General features: G+C 39.4%; 1 protein-coding gene across 1 annotated transcript; it reads left to right on the top strand.

Moving 5' to 3' along the window:
• The first annotated feature begins 143 nt into the window (after positions 1 to 143).
• Positions 144 to 15,701, top strand: LMLN (leishmanolysin like peptidase). Its single transcript, XM_053947393.1, has 17 exons — positions 144 to 314; positions 617 to 714; positions 809 to 839; positions 1,325 to 1,407; positions 1,824 to 1,941; positions 2,797 to 2,975; positions 3,600 to 3,705; positions 3,946 to 4,040; positions 4,792 to 4,909; positions 5,695 to 5,802; positions 6,517 to 6,593; positions 7,147 to 7,257; positions 7,962 to 8,094; positions 8,696 to 8,855; positions 9,622 to 9,752; positions 10,709 to 10,919; positions 11,501 to 15,701. The coding sequence occupies exons 1-17, from the start codon at positions 150 to 152 to the stop codon at positions 11,593 to 11,595; spliced, it is 2,019 nt and encodes a 672-aa protein (XP_053803368.1). The 5' UTR covers positions 144 to 149; the 3' UTR covers positions 11,596 to 15,701.
• The last annotated feature ends 28 nt before the right edge of the window (positions 15,702 to 15,729 follow it).

Here is a 15,729-nt window from a genome sequence, read left to right as displayed (position 1 = left end):
CCCGCCTCAGCTCCTGACCCCGCCCCTCGCGGCGCCCCGTCCAATCAGAAGCTCGTCCTGCTCTAGCCCCGCTCACTCCGCCCGCCCATTGGCGGAGGCCGCTCCCCCGGCGCTGCCTCCATGGCGACGCGGCGGACGGGCACTCCAAGATGGCCGCCGAGCCGGGCGGCGGGCGCACCTGGTCCGCCCGCTGCTGCCGCCCGCCGCTCGCCGCCTTCACCGCCGGGCTCCTGCTGCTCCTGCCGCTCCTGCCGCTGCCTCCCTCCACCTCCGCCTCATCCTCCTGTGACCATCGCGTACCAAGCGGCGACCAGGTGGGGTGGCCGGGGGTCTTCAGGCGGCTGCGAGGGGTGTTGAGAGGCTCCCTTGTTGGCCGTTCCCGCTGTTGGATCCGTCCCTTCTCGGTTTTTCCGGGCCGGGCTGTGCCGGGTCTGGCCCCGCCGCCCCGGCTGTGGGTGCTAACGGCGGCGGGCGGGCGCGGAGCATCCCATTGCGGCGAGGGAAGGGCTGGAAGGGGCTGGCCCCGGGCGAGAAGGAGCCGAGGGCCCGGGCCGCGGGCTGCTGTGTCAGTCCGGGTGAGCTGCCTCATCCAGCGCCCCGGGCCTCTCCCTGCCAGGTCGTCTATCAAGTTCCTCTAAAGGAAAATCACGTCTCGAAGAGAAACGTGGATCAACAGCTAAGGATTAAGATTGTATATGACAGAAGCGTTGAGGAGTGAGTATAATGGTGTGGCAGATTTTTTTTTTCCTATGGCTGAGAATGGAAACCTTGTGAACTAAAACTCGTTTGTTTTGTTTTTTAAATATAGTTTGCTGCCTGAGAAAAGACACCTTATAAAGGTATGTTATATTTGCTTCCTCTTTTTGTTTGTATGTAATATAGATGAAATTAAGTTTAAGACCGGTTTAACTAAAACCTCAAATGCCAGCAATTTAGTATTCCTCTAGTCCAGGAAACCAAAGCATTGTGTATAGATTATACCTCCATAATAAATAATTCCAGAGTTCTGCTGCATGGTGTTTGCTATATCTCAAAAGTATCAGTGAGAAATGTGTATATAGTTTTTCAAAGCCTCTTTGAAGTACATTCTAATTAATACTGGTTTCCTTCCCATTTTTCATTCCAATACCAACATATGGGAATACTGAAACAAAGTATTTCCTAAGTATGTTCATAATAATTGAACTTCTTAGAGAGTCAGGTTTTCTCCTATTGTGCTATACCACAATATCTAGCAAGTTTCATGTAACTTGGTAGTTAATGCCTTTGGGATGAGGTGTGTCTGCACTGTTGCTGGGTGACTCTTGATTTTTGTCCTTTTCAGAACAAACTCTTCCCACAAGCTATATCTTATTTGGAGAAGACATTTCAAGTGCGCAAATCTGCTGGTGCTATATTGCTAAGCAGGTGTGTGAAAGTCTGATGAAAATCACTTGCTATATTTGATATTTAATGCTGTGCTGCATAGCCTTTAAGAGAAGATTAGAGTGTCAGAAATGCCCCGCTGAATCAGATCAGTGACCCATCTGATCCAGTGGCACTGCCAATCTTCCATGAGCAAGATTTGTTGTATCAGAGATATTCAAAGAAGTTATACATGCTGCCAGTTCTCTTTTATGTGTACCCCCATTTATGAAGCTGGTTCTAATCTCTTTGAGCCTGTGGATGCTCCATTAACAACTGGAAGCATTATGTCTTCTCTGGTAAGGCAATTAACAATTTTCACTGTGAACATTATGTCAAGTACCAACAGAGTGCTGTAAGACTATTCTCTAGTTCTCCTTTAATAATAAAAGCGTTGACTGTGTCACGTTTCATTGAAGGCAATGTGTGACAAACCAATATTTAAGGAGGAAAGCTGACCCTCACAGATATTGCCAAAAAGCCTGTGCAGACCATACAAGGTGTGGGCCAGTTATAGTTCCTGAGAAACACCTCCAGGTAAGCTCAGCTGTCCAAGTGTTTCTTAATCTTTGAAATATTACTGTTTATGGTAATTAATGAAAAAGTGAACATTGGTAATTAATGAAAAAGTGAACAGGTAACTTTCTCTTGTGTTTGCTGGAGATCACTAAGTCTGAATGAAAGAATAGAAAAACTTAAATGAGTGTGAGTTTCTGTAGTTTATGTTGCTGAATCCAAACTCAAATAAAAAAACTGGAACTGGTTACTGTCTTCTGAGCCTGTGTTCTAATGCCCTGTACTGAGAGGATGAGATTTGGAGCTTGTTAAATTGCCATTAGTCACTTCGTTATTCAACTTGGTCAATGAGTTGGAATTTCACAAAGTTAATACTTGAATTTTGAAGACCTTGTTTGAAGAGGTTATCCACTGACTCAGGAGCATGGTGCAAGAAATGCTTCAGACTTGTTTTCTTGATTCAAATACAGTATGTGATCAGTAGATTTCTGGTTTTCTTTCTTTAACTTGGAAGTTTCAAGTGTATAATTAAAAACATAGATTACATGAGAAATGCTATTGCTACTTATGTATACTGGTTTTATGGGCCAAGATTTTTTTTTTTTTTTTCATTTATAAGAAATACAGGGTGCTAATTCTGAGAAGCTTGACAGGCTTTTTTTGTTTGTTTTTTTAAAGTGGCCACCTTCCTTGTGTCTAATAAATCATAAGAGCTAGTCATTTGAAAGTTATTCGCTGGCTCTGGTTTTGTTTGCTGTTCTTCACAGGGTGTTTTCTTATCTTCTGCTGTCTTACAGCAGGATTTATTGTTGGCTTCAAGCTAATTGAATTTGCATAAGTGAAGTATTTTAATGGTTCCCTTTGAACACTGTAAAGCAATGCAGGGTGTACAATGACAGTGACTGGCACCGCAGGCCCACGGGCTCACCCGAGCAGGAAGGGGTTCGAGATGCTGACTTCGTGCTCTACGTTAGTGCTCTCACTACTGACAGGTGTGGCCATGAAAATATCATTGCATATGCAGCCTACTGCCAACTGGAAGCTGAAATGGACAGGCAAGTATTCCCTCTGTTGCAAACTCTCTTTTTAATTAAACTTCCAAGTTTTTTGATTGTTCAGATGTGGAATTTGACTGTTTGCCTTTGTTGTATAACAAAGTAGGCACCATCATGGACAAGCACTGCATTTATGTAGAATCACAAACCCATCAAATAGTGCTTAACTTGCAGAGTTGAGGTACAGGACTCAAAGCTGATCCTCCACTGTTACTACCTAAACTTTTTCTCAAGATCCTGTTTCTCTTAAGGTGAATGTCATGATTTCACAAACTTAATGAATGCAAGTTCCTACTTAAATTTTGTTTCCATTTCAGTTGTAGTCACTGTCACAGTCTTTGTACCTCCCAAGGATCTTACCTAAAATTCAGGTCCCTTGCACTATTGTCACTGAGACCTGTGCAGAATACTGAATATAGAGATTGATTGACTCCATCCCACCCCTCCCCAGCACAACAGTAAACTCATCACTGTGGTGTTAACAGATATTTATAAATTACTGGGAGGGACATATTTTTACGTTAGTCTGTATCTTCTTTAAATCTTCTGCTGCTTCAAGTGAATAATGATTTTAATTTTGTAGTATTTTACCAAAAACTATTTAACTTTAAAACTGTCTTCCAGGCCAATAGCAGGATATGCTAACTTGTGTCCAAACATGATTTCAACGCAAGCTCAGGAATTTGTTGGCATGTTGTCTACAGTGAAACATGAGATAATCCATGCACTGGTAAGGGTTGATAAAATGTTGCCCTGAAATGGTTGCCTGCTTGTTCACATGCCTCCAGCTTGTTGCCAAGAGAAGATGTTTGGGGGAGGAATGCTCTTGCTTTCTATATTTCAGTTTGTGTTAATTGCCTTGGAGTGTTGTACTTCCAGTGTGTCTCTGGTGGGTGTGGGGACTCTTTCATGGTGTTTGTATATGAAAGTCTTACCAAAGGTTTCCATGTGCTTGTTTTTTGACTTGAAGGGTTTCTCTGCTGGACTGTTTGCATTTTATCGTGATGATGATGGAAAACCTTTGACACCAAGATATGCAGATGGACTTCCTCCTTTTAATGAAAGGTACTTTTTTGGACCTCTTGGTACTCCCACTGATGGATGTTTTCATGTTGCTTTTTTCGGATGTATTCTTGCCTGCTAAAAATCCATTATTAGAGTGACTTTCCTTTATAATGTTCAAACAGTGGTGTGTGGTGACTCTCTGGTCTTTCTTTATTTATATAGAATTATATTATATAGAATTATTATAATCCTTATTGTTACAGTGCCATTAAACACTTAGATTATCCACATATACTATAAACTAAGACAGGATTTCATTCATCAGAAGGCTGGAAGTTAAGCCTTACGCCTTACAGTTATCCATCCTGTCTAATGTCAGTGCAGATCATTTAAAAATTTATAGTTTTGCAGAATGGACAATGTGTGTAATCTGCTATGTGAGTTTTCCGATTTGCTGCAGAATGAGCAATTTGCATTCTTTTTTTCTTTTTTTAGTTGGTATTGTAGATCTTCTTCTAGGAGATGGAAAGGTAGAGAGCTTCTTTTTACAATAGCAATACTGAGGGGTTTTATTTAATTTCTTACATTTTTGGTAACTGTAGAAAATGCGCCTTGAGTCTATAACTAATCTTACTTTGCCTTGTACAATAAACACATCTTTAAAAGGTGAAATGCTGCATAATAAAATTACTAAATTTAGAAAGCATGAGGGAATATAGAGATTATCCATGATTCTGTTTCTTATGGATAGATCTTTGCACAGTAACACGTTTTTGTGGGAAGGATTTGTAACCAAACCTTCTCCTTACAGCCTAGGATTGTATCAGTGGAGCAATAAAGTTGTTCATAAAGCAGTGAGGCTGTGGGACATACGTGGTGGCAAAATGCTGCGCCATGCTGTTCATCTTCTGGTGACACCGCGGGTAGTCGTAAGTGTGCATTACCTTTCAAGCTTTGTATGCCAAGGTTGCCAGGACATTCTTGAGTCATAAGTATTTCTTATCCTTGAAGAAGTAATAGTCTAACACTGAATACCCTTCCCTGAAAATGTGGCCCAAAGCCTGTGCCATTAACATTGTGTAATTGAGAGGGTGTAGCTTAAGTAAAGTAGAGAATGGGTGACAGACAGTATGAAATAAATACATTTACTTAGTAAGAGAAAATGAAGGGACTGGAAGGTTAAGCAAAACTGATGTTTTGCTTTTGTTTTTAAGGATTAAATTCCTTAATCCTACTCTTTAGATGTTTTCCTACAGACTTAAGATACCTGCTCCTTTAATATTAATATTTCATCATGTTTAAATAGAAATTCCTCAAGGATTCTTGAAATCTTTCTTGCTTCCTACACCTCAGACTCTCTCTTTGTGCCCCCAGCAGAACATATGCTCAAGTGTTAACAAATTGGATTTGGAAATAAGTCATAGTGTTAATCGTATTTGGCCACAAGTAATCTTTTTGTTTTAAATCTAAGACAGTATATAGAGCAAACATGGATTAATTGCCCCTGGTTTTGCTCATTTATTTCAAGGAGATGAGTAGATAGTGTGAAAGCCTTGCTGTTGGGGTGCTTGCTTAGTCACTCTCTGAGTAGAAAACAAAAGTGTAGAAAAAGAAATGCTGGAATACTTTTAATAGGTAATTCTAGAGCACTAGGACTGCATGTGGATATCCATCTCAATATTTTGAGAGTTGTGTTGAAATGTTTTCTTTCTAGGAAGAAGCCCGAAAACATTTTAATTGTCCAATTCTAGAGGGAATGGAGCTTGAAAATCAAGGTGGCATGGGTACTGAGCTCAATCACTGGGAGAAGAGATTGTTGGAGGTTTGTGCTGATAGTAGGAATGGAAGGGAACGTGGAAATGTCTGCTCCTTGTGCCTTGATTTTTAGGTTTATTGTGGTACCTACTGGAGCCTTGAAAATGCAGGAGTATCAAATCTCATTGAAATGCATCACAAACAGTACTTGATACTTAAATATTTAGACGTCCAATTTCTAGATACATCTGTCTTTTGGCCTTCTTGCTAAGTATCAGAGTATGAGATCAAGTGTTACTGAAAAGCTAAATGTCTCTTACTCCTGTTTGCCATTTATCCTTTTGGGAAGGTTTCTTCCCATTTTGGGGCAAAGGGGGTATTCCCTTGAGTCAATTGAGTTTTGTTGTCCTCTGCCTCTTAAATACTTCATTCTATTTATTACCTTGACTTCATCTTTTTTCACATGCTCTGGCTTTAGCTTTTGCAGTGGCTCCTCCAGAACCCTGCCTGACCAAGGAAACACTGACTTCCCTCTTAACATTTAAGCTAATTTTTATTTGTAACTTAGCCCTGTGTGGTATTTTTGGCAGAGTTACATTGTCTAGTCATTGTTTTATGTAAACAAGAAGGGAAATGCTTCAGGATAGTCTTTTTATGAAGGAGTATGGGATTTGATTGTCAATAGTAAAAAGAGAACAGAAATAAAATGCTTTTTCCTAAGAAGCATTTTCTTACAATAATGATTTTGGGTGGCTTACCAATCATAACTGGTAACTTTCAGAATGAAGCAATGACTGGATCCCACACTCAGAACCGAGTCTTTTCCAGGATCACCTTAGCATTAATGGAAGACACAGGGTAAGAATTAAGAATGGGAGGGTGGGTTTTGGTTCATTTGTGTTTGGTTTGCATTGTACTTGATTTTATTTCAAATTGATGCACTTGTACTTACCCCTCTGCAGCAGAGTAGATTATCAGCATAATTAGCTTTACGTTAGATAAGGAGTCATACCTTGTATGTTACTTTTTCTTCATGTGTTTCAAAACCCATTTTTAATCTAGCCTTAAAAAGCCAGGCACTGCAATCCAAAGTGCTGTTTGTAGCATTTACTTTTTGTCTTACTGTAAGTCTTCTTTCAATTGCATGCAATACATATTGATTATTTTTTTCAGCTCTTCATGCAGATAGAAAATAGAAATTGTCTAAGGTTTCATTGAAAAATAGTGAAATCATAATGTGTTTTCCTATAGGAAGAAGGGGATGCCGTTTCCCTTTTTCATAAGGAGGCAGTTTCCCTTTTTCCCTTTGAAAACCTTAAGCCATAATATGAAATTCTTTGAACTGCTGTTTTATTAATCAGAACAGTAATTTTTGAAGTAACTATATTCTCATGTCAAAATACCTTTACAGATGGTATAAAGCAAATTACAGCATGGCAGAGAAATTAGACTGGGGACGCAATAAAGGCTGTGACTTTGTAATGAAGAGCTGCAAATTCTGGATTGACCAGAGGAGACAAAAGTAAGAATACAGTCTTAAAAAAAAATTTAAAATAAAGAGGAAATCCTGATGCTTGTTTACATTTGTCCTTCAAATGTAACTCAGTAAAAAGAGGTGGAGGTCAGTAGAAATGAGAAAAGAATGCTACCTTGCATCCCACCCAATTACAATAAATACAGAGGCAAACAGGGTGTAGAATGCATTTACACTATGAGAAGGCTGCACAGGTGGGACTTACTCTGGAAGTGTTTGCCTTCTTATTTTGTCCCTTTTAATTGTGAATGCTGCCTGTGTCATTTTGCATTACTGGACTGTACTTAAAGCAACTGAAGGAGATAGCGTCTTCAAAACACAGCCTGCCTTGTTTGTTCCTTACAACCTTGTTTGTTCTTTACAATCCTCAAACATTTCTAGGACACAGCTGCATAGTGGCACTGTTTTGCTTTTATGTTTTGTTCTTTAAAGTTTACAAAGCAGTGTCATTAAAACTAAATAGGTGAATGCGTTGTAACTTTGTTTGCTGGCTTGATATTCTTTAAATCAGAAAGGTCAAAACCAGACAAAAAAAAAACAGCCTCCAGAGAAGTCAGTGCTTCTTTGTGTGATTGACTGAGTCTAGGGGAGAATGGGAGCAAACAGTCTTGACAGGCTACTTATGTAAAGCAGTTTAATTGATCTGATGTGATTGTTATTCTGGTTTTGTTTGTTTGCTTTTTGTTTTTGAGGAGGCAATTAATCAGTCCATACTGCGACACTTTGAGGAGTAATCCTTTGCAGTTAACCTGCAGACAGGACCAAAGAGCAGTAGCAGTGTGCAACTTGCAGAAGTTTCCAAAGCAGTTACCTCAGGAATATCAGGTATAATCTATCCTACTTTACAAATAACTTAAGTGTTTTTATTGTCGAGCTTTGCAGCCTGATGATTGTATTTGTTTCAGTTTTGTTTCTTCTGAACTATCAGATGACAGTAGATACTGTGAAAAATGCCTACCTAGTTTATTACAAGGAGTTGGAAGACTGATAAAAACCCCTTGTGATCTTAATAAAAGAAAATTATGTTGCTTGGCTGTCTAGCCAAATGCCAGATAGAAATGTTGCTGTGTAACAGAAATCCCCCAAAATGTCTTGTTTGAGGGATTTCGTCCCCCAGTCTTCTGCCCTTTGTCACTGCACACTAGGAAGTCTGTTCTGTTTACATGCCAAATAATTAATTATTACAAAGAGGGGAATCAGGGGCTGAAGCGGGGTGTGATACATGCAGATATGAATCTCTGCATTATTTATGTATTCTTAAATACTTCTGGCTCATCTGGTTCATGGGTATTGTAAGGTGCTGTTAATAGTATTCCTGAGTAGTAACAGCTGATGTTCTTGCAGCTGTAATGATTTGGTCTATTTAAAAACCGGCTGTACTCTTGCCTTTGCACAAACTGCTTCACTACTGTATTTTGTTTTGCAGTACTTTGACAATCTTAATGGAGTACCAGCAGAAGAATTGCCTTACTATGGTGGCTCAGTAGAAATTGCTGACTATTGTCCCTTTAGTCAGGAATTCAGCTGGCATTTAAGTGGTGAATTTCAACGCAGTTCAGACTGTAGAATAATTGAAAACCAGCCAGGTCAGTATTCAGGACTTCAGGGTGGTATTGCAGAGATTGCATTTGTTAACTTGTAATGGACTTGCTCCATATTCAAACGAATTGCATGTGAATTTTTTCACTCATGAAGTTTCACACCATCAGCTGTGTAAACACTGTGCTGTGGTAAGAAGCATAGCACAACTATTGTATACACGTATCTAATGCAGGAATTGCAGAAGGAGTGAACAGACACCCCAAATGACCCAAATACAAGGCAAAGAATGGCAATGGGGAGAGGGTTGTTTATTGAGTCTCTGAAACGTGATTGCATTTTTCACCTTTGTAGGTTTTTTGTTCAAGGCCAGGGTCTTTGTGAGTTACCAGAAACTGGGCTTGTCTCCTAGTGTAGTGCATGGATGTTCAGTATTGCAGAGCTCCAGAATGCTGTAGGATATTATCTGTCTTTGCAGTTGTCTCAAAAACAAACACCCTCTGCCCTCAAACCAACAATCACAGCTGGCATTCCCTGAGGGCAAACATAGCCACTTTCTGGTGGAAAGTGCTTGCTCATTCTGGGTTTTTTTTTTTTGTGGTTAGTTGATATTTTTGTTTCTTAAATCTGTGTTTCTTCCCATGTTATTTTCAAGATGGTATAATTTCCAAATTGATAATAGTTCAGTGTTTGAAATATTCCAAAAGTAAACCTTGAATTGCATGTGGGGACATTGGTTAGATAGTCTTTTAAATTGATGCGCTTTCTGTTCCTCTGGTTAACTTGTAATTCAGTATATTCCTTCTACCTTAGATCCTACCAAAAACTATGGTGCAGAGAAATATGGACCAAACTCTGTATGTCTTATTCAGAAATCTGCTTTTGTTATGGAACAGTGCAGGAGGAAACTCAGTTACCCTGACTGGGGTAGTGGATGTTATCAAGTAAGTATTGTTGGGGTTTTGGTGGGTTTTCTTTTTTAATAGCCCTAAAGGGAAAAGTCAGGCTTAAAATGTAGGTTGTGACTGTTAGAACTTTGCACCTGCACACTAGACATTGTAATCTATAGATCATGTAACATACTTGGAAAACAATCTTCCAACAGTAAGCCTGTAATTTAGATAGTTAAGTGTGTGACTGCTGGGATGGCTTCCAGTCTCACTAGGGACATCATTTGTCTTACCCCATGACACTTTATCCTCAGGTAAGAAGGAGTACTTCCATGAAATGTTCTGTTGTTGAAGCTTAATATTAATTAGTCATTCTGATTTTTCAGAGGTGGAAAGCACTGTGCACATGTCACTTCTCATTTTCTTTGGGACTATCTCACTAAGGGTGTCACATTCAGTAACTGCACAACTCTGCAAAAGCAGTCATTAGCAGAAGCCAAGTTTTACTCATTCTCAGCTGATGATCTGCATAATTGCACAAAAAGAGTATAGTCAGTGCATTGAAGCATTCCTGAGTCTTGTAGTTGCTCAGATTGCATTAAAATACTTGCAGTTAATCTGTGCTTCTGATAAATCACTGTAGGTGCACAGTTTGTGGTAATTGGGAGTGGGGCTGTGGTCCAGCCTCATCCCCAATGGGCACAGCTGTGAGAAGCAGTGAGCAGCACTGACAGCAATGAGCCATGGAGTGCCCAGGGGCACTGACCAACCACCAAAGAGAACAGAGGGCACCCAGGTGCAATGCATGAACATGAGGGGTATAAAAGGTTGGGCTAAAGAATAAGAAGGGCACATGCTTGCAGCCTTCTGAAGTGGTCTGGTGTTACTCTGTATGGGTTGAAGCTTTCTGAAATTGTATGATGATACTCTGTGTATCATGGCTGTCTCAACTGCGACATATGCTGTAACCAATCACAATAGAGACTTGACTCTTACTCTTTTATTTTAAGGTTTCTTGTTCTCCACAAGGGCTGCATGTGTGGGTCAAGGACACTGCGTACTTGTGCAGCCGCTCGGGCCAGGTGTTGACTGTGAGCATTCAGATGAATGGCTGGATACACGTTGGCAATCTGATTTGCCCAGCCTGTTCAGATTTCTGTGACTCCTGTCCCCCAGAGAGGGATCCTCCAGCTTCTAACTTAACAAGAGCTGCACCCATTGGTAGGTTGCCTTTTTTGCTGAAGTGAAACTTCAGTATTGAATATCTGAAAACGCCAAAGCTTTGTGTCAGCTCTGACTGTCAGGAAGAGGAAAGGGAGGCTATGGCTATTTTAAGATCCCAGGTGTAGGAGATAAAGGAAAATAGTGAAGCTGCCCTGTGTTTTGCTGTGCAGTCGTGCAGAATAGTGACTAACACAGGAGAAATGTGTCTGAAACATAACGCCTTCGTTTTGTGTGTCCTGGTAATCATCTCAGAAATCTAGCTTTAGCCTGGGAATTTATCAGGAAATCTGACCTGTGTTTTGAAGGCCATATTGTTATTATAATCTTAAAAATTATCACCTTGGTGGAAAGTTCTCTCTTGTATAACTTCCTATTGATAATGTTCATGTTGTAATGCAGAAAGATCAGAGTCAGTTTTCTTTTTGAGGAAGGCAAAAAGCTGATTTCACTAAATACCAGTTAATGCTTTGTCAAGAAGTTTGTTTTAACTCTTTAGTGGTTTTTAGTGTTCTCTTTGTTATTTTATCTTGTCTTTAAATGTGAAATTTATAATTTTTTTTTTTTTTTTTTAATTTTAGACTTATGTTCCTGCTCATCCAGCCTGGTTGTAACCCTTTGGCTGCTGGTGGCCAACTTAGTTCCTCTGCTAACAGGATTGTTTCTCTGTGCATAGACTTGAGCTTGAGGCAAAAAGTTCTGAGATAATACCCATCCTGCTGCACTCTTTACTGTGGAGCACAGGGGTTCTGTCTCAGCAGGCAGCTCTCTCCTGCTGAACCTCATCTCCCCTGGCAAGTATTGCTGCACACAGTAGTCAGGGAGGTGCTAATGAAAACAGGCAGAGTTTTGAGGGGAGGAAAATTTACCTTGTCATCTCAATAAGTGCCAGTATTTTCCTGAATTGCAGCCTATGGTTTTTTTTGATGTAGTAACAAGGTCCACTTTGCCAACTGTGTTAAACTACCTGGCAGCTCAGTCAAGATTTGAAATGAGAACTCTTCTGTAATAGAACTGAGGGATGTTGTTTTTGTTTTTTTTTTTTGTTATGTCTGTTGTGTGATTGGTAGCAAAGCATACTCAAACTGGAAATATACCTCAGTGGTTTAGTCAAAAGCCATGTAAAAATCAGTTGTCATCACTGCTGATAACCAAGGCCTAAAGAGGCTGGTAATTTGTTTGTTTTGTTAATTCTTACTATTTATGGGGGAGGAAAGAATGTAATTGGATAAACCAGTGGTTGGCAGACATCTCCAGAACTGTATTCTGCAGCTTTGAGCCCCCTCAAAATTCATACTAGGTAAAGCAGCTAATTCTTGGGGTTAATTACATCTTCCTACATGCACAAAATGGAATTTCAGACTGGTAACCAGTACAACTGTCTAGAAATCCCATTTTCATTTAGCATGTGCCAGTTCTACTGTGAAATTTAATGCATCACATTTGAATATCCTCTAGAGTTTGCTAGGCAAATGCATTTCAGTACTGATACTCAGACTGTAAATTTGAGATAGGATTTTGATGATTTTTTATTTTGTTGGCTTGTTTCTCAAATAATGGCATTATTGTTTTAAAACTAGTATGAATGTTACTGCAGATGTTCTCACTTCTTGTTGAAGAGCAAACCAGTAGCAATGGCAGCTATAATCTTACAGGATTGTGCTGATGTCTCTAGACCAAAAACTATATTGAATGTGTAAGGGAAGCCTAATCTGTTTTCTTTTTTTTTCTTCCCTCTACTCTTTTTGGACATGTAAATACTATGTATTATTTGAGTATTTGTAGTAAGCTGAGAATCAGATGGTTTGAGCCACATGAGGGCACACCTTGCTACACAATTAATCACTTGATGACAAAACATACAAGAGGAAGGAAATGAGTAAAATCTGTCAAGGTAAGGACAGCTGCTGTATAGGACCCTTGTAAGGATGTTTCTATTTATTCTAACTATAATGTGTAACAAATAATCCTGTTCAGAGGTAAAGAAACTCTTTGTGGTTCAATCCACTCTCTGTCCTTTTAGGACAGTTTTCACTCCTGAAAAAGTGTTAAATTTAAGGGAGCAGACATGCCCATTGCACTAAAAAATGCAGATATAGGGAGAAAGATGATGTTGCTCTGCTTCTTAAATGTTCTGTTGTATTATAATTGTCAGTGACTGGATCCCTTTCGTAAATGGAAGGTAGGGAGATGGAGTAAAACTTAGCTACAATTATACTGCAATAATAGGACTTCCATCATGATTGTAAGAAATTCTTTGTGCCTACTGGACTTGATTTTGTTTTTTGGCTTTTTTTATTATTTAAGGAAATTTATGACACTGCTGAGGCAAGTAAGGTGCTACATTAAACTGTCTAAAGACATCACAGTTGAGAGCACCTTGCACTGGGCCAGTTCTCCTTCTTAACTGCAGGTTAAACTTGCTGTGAATTACACAAGGCCTAGGCTAGCCTTAAATCAGTGTCTCAGAGAAGCAATACAAGTCAGGACTCAAATGCTTTAAAATTGTACAAACTGAATTATTAAACACTCAGATTGGTAAGTGAACACTAATGATTTTAATATATCCACAAAACAGTCAATGTAAACTGATAGCTGGAAAACATAAAGGTTTGAGAATACATCTTAGGTCCCAGAGGTTGATATTTGTATTTTTTTGTCTGTTGTGCAATAATACAGTTGAAATGGTATCACTCAACAACAATGCTTTTGATACTTGAAAAGAAATTACTGGTTATTTTTTCTTACTGTGAAATGTTTGCACTGTCTGAACTTTCTGGTTAACTTTATAACTGTTAAACTTTTTAACTGGTGTTAATTTATTGTGCTCAGTATTTGATATGCTGGTCTCCTGTCTGTCTAAGTGTGAGATTTGTCATATTTAATTGAATATTTTTATCTTCTACACAGTTGTTTATCTTGAGGGCTTTTCTTCTTTTAATCTCTCTTCCTGAGAATTAACTGAAAGATGGGTTGGGAAGGTGATGCTTACCTACTTCTGAATTGTATGCATTAAGTAAAGAAAGGGGATGTAGTGCTTTGTATTGAATGGGAAAAATCCATTGGCCTGTTGGAGCTCTTGTGGTCAGGTTCACCAGTACCTGCTAAGCGGCTGCATCAGTGAATCCAGTGAAGTAAAACTGCTACTGCCTTAATAATCTGAGATTTCAGTCGTAATTTCTTTGTCGTGCAGCCCTTCAGCTGCCTGTGAACTGCAGAACTGGACGTGACTTTGGGGGGTCGGGCGTGGAAGGTACTTTAGTCAGAAAAATGCAACATCTTCTATCCCACCAGTGGGTTAGCAGCTGCTAGCAGCTGTAGCCTTGTGGGAACTGCCAGGAAATGTGTCAACTTAAACTGGCAATGGACTGGTAGCTGTCATAGAATATTTGAGTAAAGCTGACTACCTCAGTTCTGTTTGTCTTTGCATTCAGCTTTTAGCCTGCTGTGAACTTCCAGATCTTAACATGAATTAAGTAAAAACATGTCTCAGGTTTTTAAGAGTAAAATTACTACAGTAGGAAGCATAAGCCATTTTTGAGTATAGAACACAGCTAAAATTGTAGCTTAAGCAGATCAGTTATGTAGCCTTAATTGTAGTTTCTGTCATAAAATTCAGAATTCTTTTAAATAAATGCAAAGTTTGCTGTGTTAGGTGTCCTGACCACATGTGACCAGGCCTTCCTATTGCATCTCTTAAGTGTGAAAACTTGGGAATACAGCCCATTTAAGCCTTTGTGTTTCCACCAGAGAAGACTGGGCAGCAGGAGCCCTGGAAGTTGTGCTGAGATGCATGAGTTTGCTCATTTGGAACAGAAATATTTTCAGTGTATAGTGTCCACAGTTTTAACTTTATAATTTTTTAAAAATATTCCATGTTTGCTTAGGGATGTAAATTAATCTTGCAATCTTTTTTTTGGCCCCAGTAGTTCAAATAATTTCAATTAGAAGTTGAAGCAAGTCATATTTTAGGAACATATTTTTTCTAGTGTTGCAATTATAAGGAGGAAGGATAGTTTTTGGAGAATGCAGCAAGTAAAATCACATGGAAAAGCAGCAATTCATTCCTTCTGAAATGAGTAGAGGTCTTGGGATACAGTCACGGCCCTTGATGTAGGTTAATTACTGAAAGAGAATTATATCCCCCATTAATTGACTGTCAGTCCAACGCAGCTCGTCCTTTTTGCTGAGCTCTAATAAACTGGGGAGACTGATGTCTGAGAGCAGACACCACAATCCCTTATGAGGCCAGTTCTTAAATCTTCCTGTCTGCAAATCTTTCTGCTTGATGATATTCAGTAGAGAGGGAGGTGTACATCCTTCCTTCCCCAGATTTCCAAGGACTGACCTTCAGCCAGCTGAGCAGCTCAAGCTGTTTTTCCCTGCAAGACTGAACCCCTGTTTTTAGCTTGTCTGGATGTGTGGGTGCCTGCTTGCATGTATGTACTGCTCTGCAGGATTTGGGGCTGTTTGTGCACTGAATGATGTGATCTTACGCTACCAGGCTTCCAAAGTGCAAATGTTGCCTTTTTAATGTGAAGCTTACCTTGGAGATAAAACAACTGTTTTGAGAGAACTGGCTGACCTTGAACATGTGTTTCCTATTTTGGTACAGAATGTAAATATAGAACTAACTATTTTACACAGATTTTGGCTGGACTGAGATATAAGGGCTAATTTGTGTTATTTATGCAGTAAAAAAAATCCTTATTTTACTGTTTAAAAAAGGTATGTCATGCAGCAGAAGAGAAAACTGTTCTTCAATAAAATATCTGTAGAATATTAATTCTTCTTGTCCTTTTTTTTGAGA

This window comes from Vidua chalybeata, chromosome 7, assembly GCF_026979565.1.
Source record: "Vidua chalybeata isolate OUT-0048 chromosome 7, bVidCha1 merged haplotype, whole genome shotgun sequence".
NCBI lineage: Eukaryota > Metazoa > Chordata > Aves > Passeriformes > Viduidae > Vidua > Vidua chalybeata.
The sequence above is the reverse complement of the archived record's forward strand: the minus strand, read 5'-3'. Positions and strand labels throughout refer to the sequence as shown.